Source organism: Pinus tabuliformis, chromosome 4_1 (assembly GCF_031772625.1).
Source record: "Pinus tabuliformis cultivar Carrire ecotype Pingquan chromosome 4_1, CPIR1, whole genome shotgun sequence".
Classification (NCBI taxonomy): domain Eukaryota; kingdom Viridiplantae; phylum Streptophyta; class Pinopsida; order Pinales; family Pinaceae; genus Pinus; species Pinus tabuliformis.
The window spans coordinates 600,122,973-600,142,282 of NC_142303.1; the positions used below are offsets into that span (position 1 = coordinate 600,122,973).

The window sequence follows — 19,310 nt, forward strand, 5'->3', positions numbered from 1 at the left end:
TCAAAACCACAAGTGTAGAAGCCTTCAAATTGTTTGATACTGAAATATATGAGCTTTTGATTGAATGCAGTGACCGAGGCTTTGGAATTTTCTCTACCACTTCCAGTTGGTCCTCATGGGTTTCGATTCTAGTGGGTTCCTCTTGATTTGGTGGATCAAATTTATTTATTTCCACCATTTCTTTTTCCTCATATTCTTGCTCAATTACACCAAATATGTTGTTGGTTGGGAGGTCTTTTTGCACACAAATATCCCTTGGGCTATCACTTCTTATACCTTCTAGATACTTGTTTATATGATTCATGTTCTTTGTTTAAGGAAACAAGGCCCCACTTTAAATGGTGTCGTGTTCCTTGGATTTTTTAACAACCTTTTACAAAGTGACTATAATCATGACAAGAGTTACACCTAAAGAGAATTTAATCATCATCAAGGGTCTATGCATAGCTCCAACCCTCCATATTGAATTGGATTGCCTTTGGCATACCCTTTTGTAGATCCATTTCTAACCAAATTCTAGCACAAGAGTAAATATTCCTTTTAAGATAAGCCCAATCTATATAATGACCCAAATTGTTTCCTATTTATTTTTGAGAATCTTTGTCTTATAAAAGGATTGGGAGATGTGGCGATCTCACTCACACTAGCATAGTTGATATTTCCATGAATGAATCAAAGTCCAAGGTCTAGTGGGTAAGGAATTATCCCTTGGAAATGATGAAGCAGGGACTTGATTTGAATATTTTATCTTGTTCTTCCTTGTTGTCAAATAAAAACAAATAATAATCTTGGCCACAATAATAACCAAAGATTTGACATGGGACAATAGCTTGGCGCTTTGAGATCCATGCTTGGACTTCTTGAGGGTGCAAAAAAGACTAGTAAACTTTTCAATAAGAGCTTCCTTGTGCAACATTATGGCTTTCCTCTTCAACTCTAGAGGCATATCCCACTCAGGGATGGCTCAACTCTTTTCACAAACTTACTCTTCTTCAGGCATTTTCCACCAGCAAAATATCTAAACATAGTAGCATAGGGTTCTTCCTTGTGGTTATCAAAAACCTCCATGGTGATTATGGACCTTTAACATAGGTTTGAGGAAGTGATTACAACCAAAGAGACCATCAATGAGCAAAAAACACAATCTAGTGCTAATGATGTCCCTTCTCTAGGAAGGGTACACAAGTCCTTCAACTGACACAAGGGGAGGAAGATATACTACTAGAAAGGTTTCTTCAGAAAGTTTCAAAGGTTGTCGATGGATAAGGTTTTCCCTAGCCACTAAAAAATTTACAATCAATGAATATTTTTGATTATGAGTGAATATTTTTTAGATTATGAATGAATATATTTTAAATGTGACTTTCTATTATGAATACAAACATTTTCCAATGATTCTATAAAGATAATATGACAAACTAAACTAATCCCTAAAATAAAAAAGAAAATGACTTAAAAAAAGTGAGAAGTCCACCAAAAAAACAAAAAACAAACTTATACACAAATATACACAAATTCAACAAAAAAACAAACTTATACACAAATATACACAAATTCATGACTTCTTATGTATGAGTGGAAACATAAATCTGAAGAGTAAGTATAAGTTTTTGAAATTATATAATATACCGTTAAAAAAACACAACTTAATTTACATTCCAAGAAAAAACACTTACTAAATTTACCTTGATTTACATGAAAGAAAAAGCTCTTACTAAATTTAACTTGATTTACGTTAAGGGAAAAGCACTTACTAAATTTATATTCCCAAAAAAGCACCAACTTAGTTTTCGAAAGTAAGCGATTGATGAGATAACCAAGAAAACACGCGCACGATAAATACATTTTCTCACGTGTAAGCCAGCCGGATGATAATCGCCGTTGGATTGCAGAGTGGGAGCGTAAGTAAGTATGGTGGAAGGGCGTGAGGGAAAGAATTGACAGAGAAAAGCTTTTTCCACTAAAACGGAAAAACTAAAAAGCCATCCGCTCCGTTTATAAAATCCTTCGCCTCGCCTGCTCACCAATTTAATTCAAATCTCTCTAACGGAAATGAAAGAGCCGAAGTCTGGGAGTTTAATTTTAATTTTAGGCCAGCTGAGTAAGGATGCACTGGTGCAAGAATCAATGCACTCAGGGAGGCTGCAAGAATCAATGCACTCATGGAGCGGCTGATCAGCTATGGGGATTCTTTCATGCTTTTGTGGATGCAGGGTCAGGTAATGGATACTTTATTTTTCCAACAAATTTCTGTAATAATGTCTGTTAGATTTGTTTAATTTTGTATTCCACCTATTATATTTATTTTCTTCTCTTCTTTGGTATTTTGCATATGCAATTTGCAGTCTATTTAGTGCCTAATGTATGTTGAGTAGGGATGATTGGCTGTGGGATAGGAATTATTATCTTCAAGGATTTATTCAGAACCTAATTTAGATGTGTTTCTGATTTCCATATCTAGGATACATTTTCATTTTGATGGATGCACAGCTCAGTCACTGACTAACGTTGCAGCCATGACAGGTATATTTCTTGTTTTTATTTTATATTCATATTCATGATTTATTCTTTGGTTTTGGTTCCAGAGCGGAATTTTCTTATCCTTCCTCATCAAAGCCATGACCCACCCTATCAATTTGCCATCCCTGCAATTGAACTGACTCTCCTCCCCTGTTTTGACGTGATTTCCTCACCTGTTTTTAATCGATTACATCTATTCTCTTCTTGCTATAGAGATTTTTTCTTGAGTAGGGATGATTGGCTGTGGGATAGGAATTATTATTTTCATGGATGCACAGCCCATCCACCGGGGTTTCTTAAAGGATTTATTCAGAACCTAATTTAGATGTGTTTCTGCTTTCCGCATCATGGATGCACAGCCCAGTCACTGACGAGCGTTGAAAGAAATTCTATCATTTTTATTGTTTTCCCACCGTATCACATTACACGCCAGCCCCTTCTTCTCCCAATCGAAGAAATAAATAACCGGCGAGGCGATTGAGGAAGCCAACTGACTACCAGGTAAGCTTCATTGTCTGGGTTTTATGTTATTTCGTTTTCTATATTTTGCCTCTTTTCACCCAAACCTTCTACTGTCCCGCTCATTCTTTGTTTCGCTTCCTTACTATGGCCTCATCCTCTTCATAAACTATCGTCTCAGGAAGCTGGTAATCTGTCTCCCATCTTTTATAACTCTGTTTTTCTAAATTTTCGTATAGAAATCTGCATAAACTAATCTGAAACTCGATATTGTTGGCGTGAACGAACAGAGGACGAGAGTGAGTTTGAGTACAAAGAGGGTCCGAAGGGGTCTGAGCACTGGGGAGAACTCAAGGAGGAATGGAAGGCCCGCGGGAACGGGACGCATCAGTCTCCCATCGATGTGGTGAAGAGACATGCCATAATTTATCCGAACCTGGGCAGGCTCCGCAGAATCTATTACCCTCCAAAAGCAACCCTTGTCAACAGGGGCCACGACATCATGGTCAGTAAGTGAACCTTCTTTTAACGCTTTTGCCATCTAAAGGTTTAGGGTTCGATCTGTCTTACACCTATGGCTGTATTGCATCAGGTGAACTGGTCGGAAGGCGCCGGCGGTGTTGAGATAGAAGGGAAAAGATTCACATTGCGTCAAATCCATTGGCACACCCCGGCCGAGCACACTGTAGATGAAAAACGGTACAATCTCAAACCCCTCTTTTCAATCCCTGCTATCCTAAATTACATTATTGCTATTTAGGCGTTGCTAAAGGGTTTTGCATCGAAGTGTGCATTCATAGTTGAAGAAAAGAATAGTACCAAGATGCCAAGGCAATCAACAATTTTTTCCACCATATTTCAAATATTTAGCACTCAGATTTAAATTAGTTTGGGCAATTTGCTCAGATTTTTCCATCACTTCTTTGCCCAACCTTTTCAACTCTTTAGATGTCGGAAACTTTGAGATCTAAGGGTTGTTTGGAAAATATCTATATGCCAATGCTGGGGAGTGAAGGAAAAGCTAACACAGTAAATGAAAGCTTTCCGACTACCAATGACCATTTTAAAGAGTAATTGTAATGCATGGCAGGTTAGCTCTTGCCTTCTACTGTAGAGTATTTGTATTAGATTACACCGCCACAACTTAAAGCCAATGATCGTTTAGGCACGTGGTAGATGAATATGTGAGTAAGCATTTAATGAAAATAACAACGACTCATTCTTCTTAGCCAGCTTTGAAGACAGGGCAAATAACCTATTCCTATTCAGGTTTGTTTGGACTTCATGATGAGAAATCCCGATTTTCATTTCCTGGAGACCCCAATCATTTTGGAACCTATTGACATCATCCTCATCCAATCTTTCACTCTCTTTGCACCTCTCAATTGCTCTTATTTTCATTTTAGAGCTGCCAAAACAACATGGATACCTGATTCCCTGACACACATTGATATCACTTTTATCTATCTTCTTCTGTACGTACAGCAATAGGTTTTCTTGAGGAATCCTAGTAGGATCCTTCAAAATTTACTTTCACTCATCAATTATTGTTCCATATAAGCTCTTCGAAAACCTATGAAACAAATTGTAGTAGTAACTGTCGTGGTACTTGAGGTGGTAGGGATGATTGTGTTGATCATCAAAGTGAAGGACTGTTATAGCCTCCAAAAGCTACAAATTGATTCAAATCTTCCTTGAAAATAAAGCCAACCCTCTTTCTCAGTTTAGTTGGTTTTGTTTTACTTGTCCTATATCAACAAAGATTCTTGTATGTATGCACCCTGGAAATTCTTTTATGTATGTAAGTGAGAATTACATCTCATAGTAAGCTTATTCCACCGGAATTAGAATCCTAAAAATATTGGTCATTTCACAACACAATGATATCTAGGTATGCATATTTTCTTTGCTTCCCCTCTTTTCTTGCTCTGTTAATGTAATATTGACCTCGATTGTTCGGCGTCAGCTTGAATGCCCAACCGACACGTCCCTTGGAAGAGACACGACGTTTCATGGAGGGTGACTCATATATATAAGATGATAGGAAAGGAGTTGGAACATCAATCAATCGAAGATCAACAACATGTCATCGCTAGAAAAGGGCACAACAAAAGAAGAAGATAGTTGGGTCTCACGAAGGAGCTCGCTCTCTAAAGCAAGCCGCGGAAGAAAGTTGTGCAAGCTTGTGGAATGCAATATTGCTGAGAGTGGTACAACGTGGGGTATTTGTGTATTGAGGTTGTTTGTAGGTCGAAGGGCGAAAACTTGGATTTTTATTGGGTTTGGTTGCGGGTTGCTAGTTGAAGGGTTGTAACTCGATTATTGTATAGTTGTATCTGTGAAGGGTTGTGGCAGCAAACTATTTGGAGTTCCTCCCAACCGAATCGAAGTCCATTTTAAACCGAAGTTTTGTGTATGGAAAATTTGCAAACTATTTGGAGTTCCTCCCAACCGAATTGAAGTCCATTTTAAACCGAAGTTTTGTGTATGGAAAATTTATAGTCAAAGAGAAGTTGGGAAATTGTTTTGGGAGTTCCCCCTCTCGTTTATTGAAGTGTTATTTATGTAAATGATTCATGTTGTATATGAATGAATGCGATTATAGCAGAACTTAAGTTAATTGAAGTAACCTATAGTTGAAGTTAAGCTTTGAAGTGGATGTTGTAGTGAGATTTGATTGAACACCAATTTCGCTAGTATAAGATATCGGTCTCGACATAGGGTACATGGGCTAGAGGCATAGTACAAGCATTAGAAAACTCAAGTTGGTTTCACCATTGAGGAGAAAGCGTGTCGGTAATGTACACCTCAGGGGACTCAGGAATCTCATAGCTTAGAGGTGCGCGCTAGTGGCGTGACACCCAAATTTTGAGGCTAGTCATTGGCTTGCCTGAGGGAAGTTATTTCTAGGAGCAAAACCTCACCATGTTTTGAGGCTTATAACATGCCTTTGGGCGGGATATTGAGCTTGTTGATCCTACAAGATTTCATCCTTTGGGGGACGACCCTCTATCTTCAATGGTTTTGTTTACATTTGGCATACCTTGGTTATTGTCTTAGTCTCCTTTACCTTGTGGATGACAAATGACTTTCTTGTAAATTTTCTAGGCTAAGGAGTTGGTGTTGCCTTTGCCTGTACTTGAGACAACCCAAAAATATTATCATTGGACGTATATAGCTTGTTTGGACAATGAGATTACCATGTTTGAATTTTTAGCATGCAATAGTAGTCTCCCACTTGTGAATCATTCATGCCAATGGTGGGAATTAGTCTTTTCCATTTTTTTCTTTTTTCCTCTCTATATTTTCTCGTTTTTTAAACTCTATTTTTGATCACCTCACTAGTGATTGATTCCCTCTTAAGTCATTGTCATGAATAGGGCCCAACATGAGATACTTCTTCCTATATGGTTCTAGTCAACATGCTCCCTCCTCCTTGTTACTTCCTTGGAACGCTAGTTTTGTTTGTTGCATCCTGTAGACTGCAGCTATGGGATTGCTTAATCATTTATCTAACACATCTTTCCGCTAATATTTTGCTCGTTGAATTTTCTAGTATCACCCTTGTGTCGATTTGGAGGAAGATGTTAATAGATGGATTGAGAGTTTCGAGGAGGAATAAGACCGAGAAGAGGATGTATATGGAGGGATGTTCGTGGATTGGGATGGAACCGTGAAGTCAAATATACTAGGCCATAACGATCCAATTTCGATGAAGTTGATGGAAGAGAGTATGGGTAGGTGTTCCTAGCCACCTTTGATAAATTATATTGTAGAGAAGTATGGAGGGTTCATACTGTTGAGAAATCTAGGACATCAATAGTTAGGTGATTTCTCTACTTATGATAATTGCTTGTGATAGTCTTTTTACTTCTTGATTACGATCTTCTCTTCTTGAGTTATTATTGTGTTATTTTCATCAAGACAATTATGAAATCATGAACAATAAAGAGACAAGAGACATAGTATATAGGCTTGTCAGTCAGGGCCAAAACCTCTCCCTCTTTGAGAGGAAAACCCAAACGAAATTCTTCTTATAGATCTTCAATTGATGAATACGAAGACCATGACAAAGACCTATGATGCTAGAGGCCTCCCAAGACCAAGTCACTAGCCTACTCTTCAACGCTGCTCTTCCTCTTCCTCTTTTTGTCTCGACCTGTTCTTGTAGGTTTGTAGCCATACAACATAAACCCTAGATGATTTTCGCTCCTTGAATAGTCTCCTCAAGAGGGAGACTCCTTTTACTTCCCTACTTGGCTACCTAGAGCGAAGTCCTTTCCAAAACTTGATAACCCTTGTATGACTGCAAACTTCGGTCTATCCTTGCCAACTTTGGATCTGCAGTCTCTTGCACGTGTGATGGTAATCTGGCCCAAAAACAATCCACCAATGATGACCCTTTCCTTCGCTATCTTCTCTTCCTCCTTCATTGATTTAGAGGCTCTTTCTTCGTATGTTTCTCACATTTCTTCTTAGACTTGCTTCACCGAATTGCTTGCTTCCAAATGAGGCCGAGCATGGGTATATATAGTCGTTGGTCAGGACTGTTTAGGCCGACATGTTCCCTTGGAGAAAGGCCGACTTCATCTTCTAGATTTATCTCTTTGTTGTAGGCCGACTTGAGTGAGGGCTAGTGACAAGGTCTTGGAGGGTTACTTACAAAGACAAGTATGATTGTTTACAATGTGTAACATGCCTTCATTACATGACAATGACTCTTTAGACTTTTATGACTAGATGACAATATCCCTAAGGGCTCTCAATGGGAGCCTCGACTAAAAATAAAATCTCTTGCTCATGAAACCCATGATGCAAGCATTACAATAATTTTATTTTTCTTCTTTACATCCCTTACATAAAATCACAATTACATGTCATTATGAAGATCGAACCTAGTTACACTTTTCAACACATACCAGGTATGTGTGGATTCTTCTCGGAGATGAAGAGAGATGGCCTTGTGATGTGGAAAGGGAAGTCGTATGACTTCCCCACACCACCATCTTTTTGAAGATCATGAAGGAGATGGGCTCACTATAACTTGCTTGTGATGGTGAGACCCCTAGGATCTTGAGATGCCATTTTATGACGCCTCATGATGAACAAAATCGGAGGAAATATTGTGTGACAGGGAAGAGGTGACAATGGTTGCACGTGTTTGGGTGCATGTGTTCTTGTGGAGTTGATGCTACGGTCAGATAGCTACCTGACTAGTCAATTGCACGAGGGGATCCAACACATGTCATTCTTACAGGTTGCGATACATGAATAGAAATGGTATATATGTTGGAGAGGAGATTCTTTTTATATTGATGAATACAATTGATGCAAAGGTTGTTTATGATGACAATCTTCAAGCTTTGGCTAAGAAATTTGTCCAGGGGTGTGCTGTCGAGGGCGACAACCATCTTGAAGTGGGGGGGTGGGGGTATGTCAAGCCCATATTCTAGGCATCCGAGCACGCCTGAGTTAGGGCGAGTCGAGTTAGGTGGAACGGCTTGGTCGACACAAAGAGCACGCCCGAGATGAGTTCGATGGAAAGAATTCGGTGAGACAAGCACATGAAGAATGCACCTGAGATGAGTTCGGTAGAATGATTGGAAGAAATTGGAGAGTCGACACGACGAGGGTGCCTAGCCGAGGTGCACCTGATCGAAGATAAGGCCCACCTAGCTGAGATGCACCCAACCGACGACATGGTGTGCCCATCTGAGACGCGCCCGACTGATGACAAGGTGTGCCCATCTAAGACGTTCCCGCCTAAGTTCGCAACGTACGCGACCGAGGTTGAGATGTGAAGGCACATGACCGAAGGTGAACCAAAGGAAAGTTTGTATGCGACAAAGGATGCTGCATAATTTGGGGTTTATGGTCGGCTTGAACGAAGGAAGGTTGGCTCGAACGTCCAACCAACACATCCCTTGGAAGAGACACGACTGTTCATGGAGGGTGACTCATATATATAAGATTTGAGGAGAGGACATCAATCAATCGAAGATCAACAACCTCTCATTGCAAGACAAGAAGGAGACAATGAAGGAAGAAGAGAGTTGGGTCTCACGTAGGAGCTTGCTCTCGAAAGCAAGTTGCGGAAGGAAGTTGTGCAAGCTTGTGGAACGAAGTATTGTTGAGGGTGGTACGCCATGGGGTATTTTTGTATTAAGGTTGTGTGTAGGTCGAAGGGCTGCAACTTGGTTATGTTTTTGGGTTTGGTTGTGGGTTGCTAGTTGAAGTGTTTGTAACCCGGTTACTGTATATTTGTAGTAGTGAAGGGTTGTTGTAGGGAAATGTTTGGAGTTTGGCCGAATCGAACCAAAGTCCATTATAAACCGCAGTTTTGTAGTCAAAGAGCAGTTAGGAAATTGTTTTGAGAGTTCCCCCTCTCTTTTATTGAAGTGTTATTTCTGTACATAATTCGTGGTGTTTATGAATGAATGTGATTATTGTTGAAGTTAAGTTAATTGAAGTAAACTCTAATTGAAGTTAAGTTTTGAAGTGGCTATTGTACTGAGATTTCATTGAACAATAATTTCGCAAGTATAAGATATCAGTCTCGCTACAGGGTACATGGGCTAGAGGCATAGTATGAGCATTAGTAAACGCAAGTTGGTTTCGCTATTGAGGAGAAAGCATCGGTACCGCACACCTTAGGGGACTCGGGAAGCTCACAGCTCAGAGGTGCGCCCTGGGGGCATGACACCCACATTTTGATGCTAGACATTGGCTTGCCTGAGGGAAGTTATTTCTAGGAGGGAAACCTCACCATGTTTTGAGGCTTATACCATGCCTTCGGGAGGGATATTGAACCACTTGATCCTAAAAGACTTCAACCTTTGGGGAACGACCCTCTATCTTCGATGGTTTTGTTTACATTTGGAATACCTTGTTTATTGTCTTAGTCTCCTTTACCTTGTGGATGCAAAGTGACTTTCTTGTAATTTTTCTAGGTTGAGGAGTTGGTGTTGCCTTTGCCTCTACTTGAGCCAAACCAAAAATATTATCAGTGGAGGTATATACCTTGCTTGGACAATTAGATTACCATGTTTGAATTTTTATCATACAACAATAGTCTCCTACTTTTGAATCATTCATGGCAATGGTGGGAATTAGTCTTTTTCATTTATTTAATTTTATTTTGCCTCTCTCTATATTTTCTCATTTTGTCAACTCTATTTTTGGTCACCTCACTAGTGATTGATTCCCTCTAAGTCATTTTCATGAGTGGTCCCAACTTGAGATACTTCTTCCAAGATGGTACTCTAGTCACTATGCTCCTTCCTCGTTACTTCCTTGGAACGTTGGTTTTGGTTGTTGCATCCTGTAGACTGTAGCTATGGGATTGCTTAATCATTTATCCAACACATTCTTCCTCTAATCTTTTGCTTCTTGATTTAGCTAGTACCACCCTAGTGTCGTAACCAATTTTCTCTCTTTCTATATCTACCTTTTTCTATTGTTTTCATTCTTCTTTTCTCATTCTCTCAACATCTACATGCTCATGTTAGATATTTTTGTCTTCACTGGTATGTCACTAGTTCATCACGTCTCACACCTTTGCTTGTTTTGTGATAGCATTGTCTCATGTAGCCGTTTCTTTTGCCTCTTGAAAGTCACTTCTTCTCATGCTAGAGCTACCATGGTGATCATATTTCCAAATCTTGCCTTCATTGGTGCTTCACAGGTCTTTGTATCTCTTGCACCCTAGGTAGCTACTGGTGGGCATAACTATCTTATAGTTTCATAGTATTTCATGAACTTTGCCGCTTTATATGATCTTTATTTCCATCTATTTTTCAATTGACGAGGTCACTTGGTTGATTACGAGGATATACTCTTACCTTGGAAACATCCTTCAATAAGCTCCAACATCAAGGCATCTCTTTTCTTCAGTGAATTATAAGTATCGTAATTCTAACTATTCTTCCTTGGCTTTTTGCATTTCATTTATGCTTCTTGGTTAACACTACTCTTATCTAGCTTGTGTAGCATAGACACCATTTTATGTATGCGACGCGTTCTGGCTTGGAACTATCGGAGATGATTCTATGATTGTTCATGTGGCATCACATTTCATGGGGAAATTTCATAGTTGACATGGTAGTACACATATGCGATGACATTGGTCACATCATTCAAGGCCCAGATAGGCAAACTTTGCATGCATGGGCATTTGTTGACATTCTGTATTGAATATCCTGGAATGACCTCCTATTTCATCATCTTTATAGCTATTTTGCATAGGAATAGAGCTCCAAACCCTTTGTGGAGACATCTAGTTACTATCTGGGAACATGTGCCTTGATTATTTTTGATTTGTAGAGGGTCATTTCATAAGTTTTGGAGGTTAGTTGCATGATTTTTTAAGATATATTCTTACGTCTGAATCCTCTCCTTGGACTTATGAGCTATTTTGGAGAAGCTTTCAACATATTTGGCCCTTTTCACCTGAAGCGTGCGGACCTCCCACTATCAAGCCCTCAGGCTTAGGCACTCGAATGTGCTTGATTTAGGCTGAGTCAAGTTTGGTGGAATGACTTGGACGACGCGAAGAGTGCACTTGAGATGTGTTCGGTGGAACGAATTTTGTGAGACAGGCACAGGAAGAGCGTGCCCAAGATGAGTTCGCTGGAACAATTGGAACGACTTGGTGAGTTAGCACGACAAGGGTATGGAGCTAGGGCATGCTCTATCGAAGACAAGGCTCCTCTAGCCGAAGACAAGGTGTGACCAGCAAAGACACGCCCATCCGATTTGGGAAGGCACACAACCGAAGATCAACGTGAAGAGGATTATATTGCAGAAAAGTATGGAGGGTTCATACCATGTATTCTTCTCGGAGATGAGGAGAGATGGCCTTGTGATGTGGAAAGGGAAGTTGTATGACTTCCCCACAACACCATCTTTTTGAATCTCATGAAGGATATGGACTTACTGTCACTTGCTCAAGATGGTGAGACCCCTAGAAGCTTGAGGTGCCATTTAATGGCGCCTCATGTTGAGCATAGTCGGAGGAGATTGTGTGACATGGAAGAGGTGACAATGGTTGCACATGTTTGGGTGCATGTGTTCTTGTGGAGTTGATGCTACAGTCAGATTAGCTACCTGACTAGTCGATTGCACAAGGGGATCCAACACATGTCATTCTTACAGGTTGCGATACATGCATAGGCATGGGATATATGTCAGAGAGGAGATTCTTTTGTATTGATGAAGACAGTTGATGTGAAGGTTGTTCATGATGAGGTCAGTCTTCAGGATTTGGTTAAGAAATTTGTCGGGGTACGTTGTCGAGGACGACAACCATTTTGACGTGGGGGAGGATGTCAAGACCTTAGGCTAGGCACCTGAGCATACCTGAGTTAGGCCAAATCGAGTTCGGTGGAACGACTTGGTTGGCGTGAAGGGCACGCTTGAGACGAGTTCGATGGAGAGACTTTGGTTAGACGAGTGCACGAGGAATGCACTTGAGATGAGTTTGGTGGAGTGATTGGAACAAATTTGAGAGTCGACAAGACGAAGGTGCCTAGCGGAGGTGCACTTGACCAAAGACAAGGTACGCCCGATTGAAGACAAGGCGTGCCGAGCTGAGACGCGCCCACTCGAGTTGCTAAGGTACACGACTGAGGATGAGACGCGAAGGCAAACGACCTGAGTTGCACGGAACGCCACAATGTTATAGAGTTTCCAGAACGGGTACGTTTAGAAACGTCACCTACCAAAAATGGAAGCATCAGCTGAAACGTCATATATGTCTAGATATATATAAAAAAAGGTTATAAGTAAGTGAATAACACATTATCTTGCAAGAAAAAAGGGAATAAGATCCATAGATGACAATTTAGAAGGAAAACCAAGTCTATATTAACTCTCTACAAGATCACATGATGGTCGAGTTTCGGTCAGGTTTCGACTGAGTTTCAGAGTTTCGGGTACGGGTACGGCCCGAAACGTCGGGTTCCTAGAAGTTTCGTGCAACATAGCAAATGAATGACAATGAACTGAAGGAAAGTTTGTATGCGACAAATGATGTGACATAATTTGGAGTTTACGGTCGGCTCGAATGCCCAACAGACACGTCCCTTGGAAGACAGAGGACGTTTCATGGAGGGTGACTCATATATATAAGATGATAGGAAAGGAGTTCGAACATCAATCAATCGAGGATCAACAACATGTCATCGCTAGAAAAGGGGACAACGAAAGAAGAAGATAGTTGGGTCTCACGAAGGAGCTCGCTCTCTAAAGCAAGCCGCGGAAGAAAGTTGTGCAAGCTTGTGGAACGCAATATTGCTAAGAGTAGTACAATGTGGGGTATTTGTGTATTGAGGTTGTTTGTAGGTCGAAGGGCGAAAACTTGGATTTTTATTGGGTTTGGTTGCGGGTTGCTAGTTGAAGGGTTGTAACTCGATTATTGTATAGTTGTATTTGTGAAGGGTTGTGGCAACAAACTATTTGGAGTTCCTCCCAACCGAATCGAACACCATTTTAAACCGAAGTTTTGATTATGGAAAATTTATAATCAAAGAGGAGTTGGGAAATTGTTTTGGGAGTTCCCCCTCTCGTTTATTGAAGTGTTATTTATGTACATGATTCATGTTGTATATGAATGAATGCGATTATAGCTGAACTTAAGTTAATTGAAGTAACCTATAGTTGAAGTTAAGCTTTGAAGTGGTTGTTGTAGTGAGATTTGATTGAACACCAATTTCGCAAGTATAAGATATTGGTCTCGACATAGGGTAGATGGGCTAGAGGTATAGTACGAGCATTAGAAAACTCAAGTTGGTTTCACCATTGAGGAGAAAGTGCGTTGGTGCTGTACACCTTAGGGGACTCAGGAATCTCATAGCTTAGAGGTGCGTGCTAGTGGCGTGACACCCAGATTTTGAGGCTAGTCATTGGCTTGCCTGAGGGAAGTTATTTCTAGGAGTAAAACCTCACCATGTTTTGAGGCTTAGAACATGCCTTCGTGGGGGATATTGAGCCTGTTGATCCTACAAGATTTCATCCTTTGGGGGAAGACCCTCTATCTTCGATGATTTTGTTTACATTTGGCATACCTTGGTTATTGTCGTAATCTCCTTTACCTTGTGGATGACAAGTGACTTTCTTGTAAATTTTCTAGGCTAAGGAGTTGGTGTTGCCTTTTCCTGTACTTGAGCCAACCCAAAAATATTATCAGTGGAGGTATATAGCTTGTTTGGACAAATGAGATTACCATGTTTGAATTTCTAGCACGCAATAGTAGTCTCCCACTTGTGAATCCAATGGTGGGAATCGGTCTTTTCCATTTTTTTCTTTTTTCCTCTCTATATTTTCTCGTTTTTTAACTCTATTTTTGATCAGCTCACTAGTGATTGATTCCCTCTTAAGTCATTGTCATGAATAGGGCTCAACTTGTGATACTTCGTCCTATATGGTTCTAGTCAACATGCCCCCTCCTCCTTGTTACTTCCTTGGAATGCTAGTTTTGTTTGTTGCATCCTGTAGACTGCTAATATTTTGCTCCTTGACTTTGCTAGTACCACCCTTGTGTTGATTTGGAGGAAGAAGATGTTAATAGTTGGATTGAGAGTTTCGAGCAGGAATAAGACAGAGAAGAAGATTGAGAAAGGCCGACTTCATCTTCTACATTTATCTCTTCATTGTAGGCCGACTTGAGTGAGGGCTAGTGACAAGGTCTTGGAGGGTTACTTACAAAGACAAGTATGACTCTTTACAATGTGTAACATGCCTTCATTACATGACAATGACTCTTTAGACTTTTATGACTAGATGACAATATCCCTAAGGCCTCTCAATGGGAGCCTCGATTAAAAATAAAATTTCTTTTTTATGAAACCTATGATGCAAGCATTACAATAATTTTATTTTTCTTCTTTACATCCCTTACATAAAATCAGAATTACATGTCATTATGAAGATCGAACCTAGTTACACTTTTTAACACATACCAGGTATGTGTGGATTCTTCTCGGAGATGAAGAGAGATGGCCTTGTGATGTGGAAAGGGAAGTCATATGACTTCCCCACACCACCATCTTTTTGAAGATCATGAAGGAGATGGGCTCACAATAACTTGCTTGTGATGGTGAGACCCCTAGGATCTTGAGATGCCATTTTATAACGCCTCACGATGAACAAAATCAGAGGAAATATTGTGTGACAGGGAAGAGGTGACAATGGTTGCACGTGTTTGGGTGCATGTGTTCTTATGGAGTTGATGCTACAGTCAGATAGCTACCTGATTAATCAACTGCACGAGGGGATCCAACACATGTCATTCTTACAGGTTGCGATACATGAATAGACATGGTATATATGTTGGAGAGGAGATTCTTTTTATATTGATGAATACAGTTGATGTAAAGGTTGTTTATGATGACAATCTTCAAGCTTTGGTTAAGAAGTTTGTCCAGGGGTGTGTTGTCGAGGACGATAACCATCTTGAAGTGGGGGGGGTGGGGGTATGTCAAGCCCATATTCTAGGCACCCGAGCATGCCTGAGTTAGGTGGAACGACTTGGTCGACATAAAGAGCACGCCCGAGATGAGTTCGATGGAAACAATTTGGTGAGACAAGCACATGAAGAACACACCCGAGATGATTTCGGTAGAATGATTGGAAGAAATTGGAGAGTTGACATGGCGAGGGTGCCTAGCCGAGGTGCACCTGATCAAAGATAAGGCCCACCTAGCTGAGATGCACCCAACCGACGACATGGTGTGCCCATTTGTGACGCGCCCCACTGACGACAAGGTGTGCCGAGCTTAGACGTTCCTGCCTGAGTTCGGAACGTACGCGATCGAGGTTGAGATGTGAAGGCACATGACCGAAGGTGAACCAAAGGAATGTTTGTATGCGACAAAGGATGCTGAATAATTTGGGGTTTATGGTCGACTTGAACGAAGGAAGGTTGGCTCGAACGTCCAACCAACACATCCCTTGGAAGAGACATGACTGTTCATGGAGGGTGACTCATATATATAAGATTTGAGGAGAGAACATCAATCAACCGAAGATCAACAACCTCTCATCGCAAGACAAGAAGGAGACAATGAAGGAAGAAGAGACTTGGGTTTCACGAAGGAGCTTGCTCTTGAAAGCAAGTTGCAGAAGGAAGTTGTGCGAGCTTGTGGAACGAAGTATTGTTGAGGGTGGTATGCCATGGGGTATTTTTGTATTAAGGTTGTGTGCAGGTCGAAGGGCTGCAACTTGGTTATGTTTTTGGGTTTGGTTGTGGGTTGCTAGTTGAAGTGTTTGTAACCCGGTTACTGTATATTTGTATTAGTGAAGGGTTGTTGTAGGGAAATGTTTGGAGTTTGGCTGAATCGAACCAAAGTCCATTATAAACCGAAGTTTTGTATATTGAAGTTTTATAGTCAAAGAGCAGTTAGGAAATTGTTTTGAGAGTTCCCCCTCTCGTTTATTGAAGTGTTATTTCTGTACATAATTCGTGGTGTTTATGAATGAATGTGATTATTGCTGAAGTTAAGTTAATTGAAGTAAACTGTAATTGATGTTAAGTTTTGAAGTGACTATTGTACTGAGATTTCATTGAACAGTAAATTTGCAGGTATAAGATATCAGTCAATACAGCACAACTTAGGGGACTCGGGAAGCTCACAACTCAGAGGTGCACCCTGGGGGCATGACACCCACATTTTGATGCCAGACATAGGCTTGCCTGAGGGAAGTTATTTCTAGGAGGGAAACCTCACCATGTTTTGAGGCTTATACCATGCCTTTGGGAGGGATATTGAGCCACTTGATCCTAAAAGACTTCAACCTTTGGGGAACGACCCTCTATCTTCCATGGTTTTGTTTACATTTGGAATACCTTGCTTATTGTCTTAGTCTCCATTACCTTGTGGATGCAAAGTGACTTACTTGTAATTTTTCTAGGTTGAGGAGTTGGTGTTGCCTTTGCCTCTATTTGAGCCAAACCAAAAATATTATCAGTGTAGGTATATACCTTGCTTGGACAATTAGATTACCATGTTTGAATTTTTATCATACAACAATAGTCTCCCACTTTTGAATTCTTCATGGCAATGGTCAGAATTAGTCTTTTTCATTTATTTTATTTCATTTTTCCCCTCTATATATTTTCTCATTTTTTCAACTCTATTTTGGTCACCTCACTAGGGATTGATTCCCTCTAAGTCATTGTCATGAGTGGTCCCAACTTGAGATACTTCTTCCAAGATGGTACTAGTCACCATGCTCCTTCCTCGTTACTTCCTTGGAACGTTGGTTTTGGTTGTTGCATCCTATAGACTATAGCTATGGGATTGCTTAATCATTTATCCAACACATTCTTCCTCTAATCTTGCTTCTTGATTTAGCTAGTACCACCCTAGTGTCGTAACCAATTTTCTCTCTTTTTATATCTACCTTTTTCTTTTGTTTTCATTCTTCATTTCTCATTCTCTCAACATCTACATGCTCATGTTAGATATTTTTGCCTTCACTGGTATGTCACTAGTTCATCACGTCTCACACCTTTGCTTGTTTTGTGATAGCATTGTCTCATGTAGCCATTTCTTTTGCCTCTTGAAAGTCACTTCTTCTCATGCTAGAGCTACCATGGTGATCATATTTCCAAATCTTGCCTTCATTGGTGCTTCACAGGTCTTTGTATCTCTTGCACCCTAGGTAGCTACTGGTGGGCATAACTATCTTGTAGTTTCATAGGTATTTCATGAACTTTGCCACTTTATATGATCTTTATTTCCATCTATTTTGCAATTGACGAGGTCGCTTGGATGATTATGAGGATATACTCTTACCTTGGAAACATCCTTCAACAAGCTCCAACATCAAGGCATCTCTTTTCTTCAGTGAATTATAAGTATCGTAATTCTAACTATTCTTCCTTGGCTTTTTGCATTTCATTTATGCTTCTTGGTTAACACTACTCTTATCTAGCTTGTTTAGCATAGACCCCATTTTATGTATTCGACGCGTTTTGGCTTGGAACAATCGGAGATGATTCTATGATTGTTCATGTGGCATCACATTTCATGGGGAAATTTCATAGTTGACATGGTAGTACACATATGCGATGACATTGGTCACACCATTCAAGGCCCATAGAGGCAAACTTTGCATGCATGGGCATCTGTTGAACATCAAGGCATCTCTTTTCTTCAGTGAATTATAAGTATCTTAATTCTAACTATTCTTCCTTGGCTTTTTGCATTTCATTTATGCTTCTTGGTTAGCACTACTCTTATCTAGCTTGTTTAGCATAGACCCCATTTTATGTATTCGACGCGTTTTGGCTTGGAACAATCGGAGATGATTCTATGATTGTTCATGTGGCATCACATTTCATGGGGAAATTTCATAGTTGACATGGTAGTACACATATGCGATGACATTGGTCACATCATTCAAGGCCCATATAGGCAAACTTTGCATGCATGGGCATCTGTTGACATTCTGTGTTGAATATCCTTGAACGACCTCCTATTTCATCATCTTTCTAGCTATTTTGCACAGGAATAGAGCTCCAAACCCTTTGCGGAGACATCTAGTTACTATTTGGGAACATGTGGCTTGATTATTTTTGACTTGTAGAGGGTCATTTCATAATTTTTGGAGGTCACTTGCATGATTTTTAAGATATATTCTTACGTTTGAAACCTCTCCTTGGACTTATGAGCTATTTTGGAGGAGCTTTCAACATATTTGGCCCTTTTTACCTTATGCGTGCGCACCTTCCACTATCAAGCCCTCAGGCTTAGGCACTCGAATGTGCTTGATTTAGGCTGAGTCAAGTTTGGTGGAATGACTTGGACGACGCGAAGAGTGCACTCGAGATGAGTTTGGTGGAACGAATTTGGTGAGACAGGCACAGGAAGAGCGTGCCCAAGATGAGTTCGGTGGAACAATTGGAATGACTTGGTGAGTTAGCATGACAAGGGTACGCAGCTAGGGCACACTCTATCAAGGACAAGGCTCCTCTAGCCGAAGACAAGGTGTGACCAGCAAAGACGCGCCCATCCGATTTGGGAAGGCACACAACCGAAGATCAACGTGAAGAGGATTATATTGCAGAAAAGTATGGAGGGTTCATACCAGGTATGGGTGGATTCTTCTCGGAGATGAGGAGAGATGGCCTTGTGATGTGGAAAGGGAAGTTGTATGACTTCCCCACAACACCATCTTTTTGAATCTCATGAAGGATATGGACTTACTGTCACTTGCTCGAGATGGTGAGACCCTTGGGAGCTTGAGATGCCATTTAATGGAACCTCATGTTGAGCATAGTCGGAGGAAAGATTGTGTGACATGGAAGAGGTGACAATGGTTGCACATGT

The 19,310-nt window shown here is 40.5% G+C and overlaps 1 protein-coding gene across 1 annotated transcript in view; it reads left to right on the forward strand.

The window, feature by feature from the left end:
* Positions 1 to 2,058: 2,058 nt before the first annotated feature.
* LOC149177419 (alpha carbonic anhydrase 7-like) overlaps positions 2,059 to 19,310 on the forward strand; it is a 243,318-nt gene continuing 226,066 nt past the window's right edge. The window contains exons 1-4 of the mRNA XM_089423408.1: positions 2,059 to 2,219; positions 2,462 to 2,523; positions 3,270 to 3,484; positions 3,572 to 3,678. Coding sequence (XP_089279534.1) covers positions 2,182 to 2,219; positions 2,462 to 2,523; positions 3,270 to 3,484; positions 3,572 to 3,678 — 422 coding nt within the window. The 5' untranslated portion in view covers positions 2,059 to 2,181. The remainder of the gene's footprint in view (positions 2,220 to 2,461; positions 2,524 to 3,269; positions 3,485 to 3,571; positions 3,679 to 19,310) is intronic.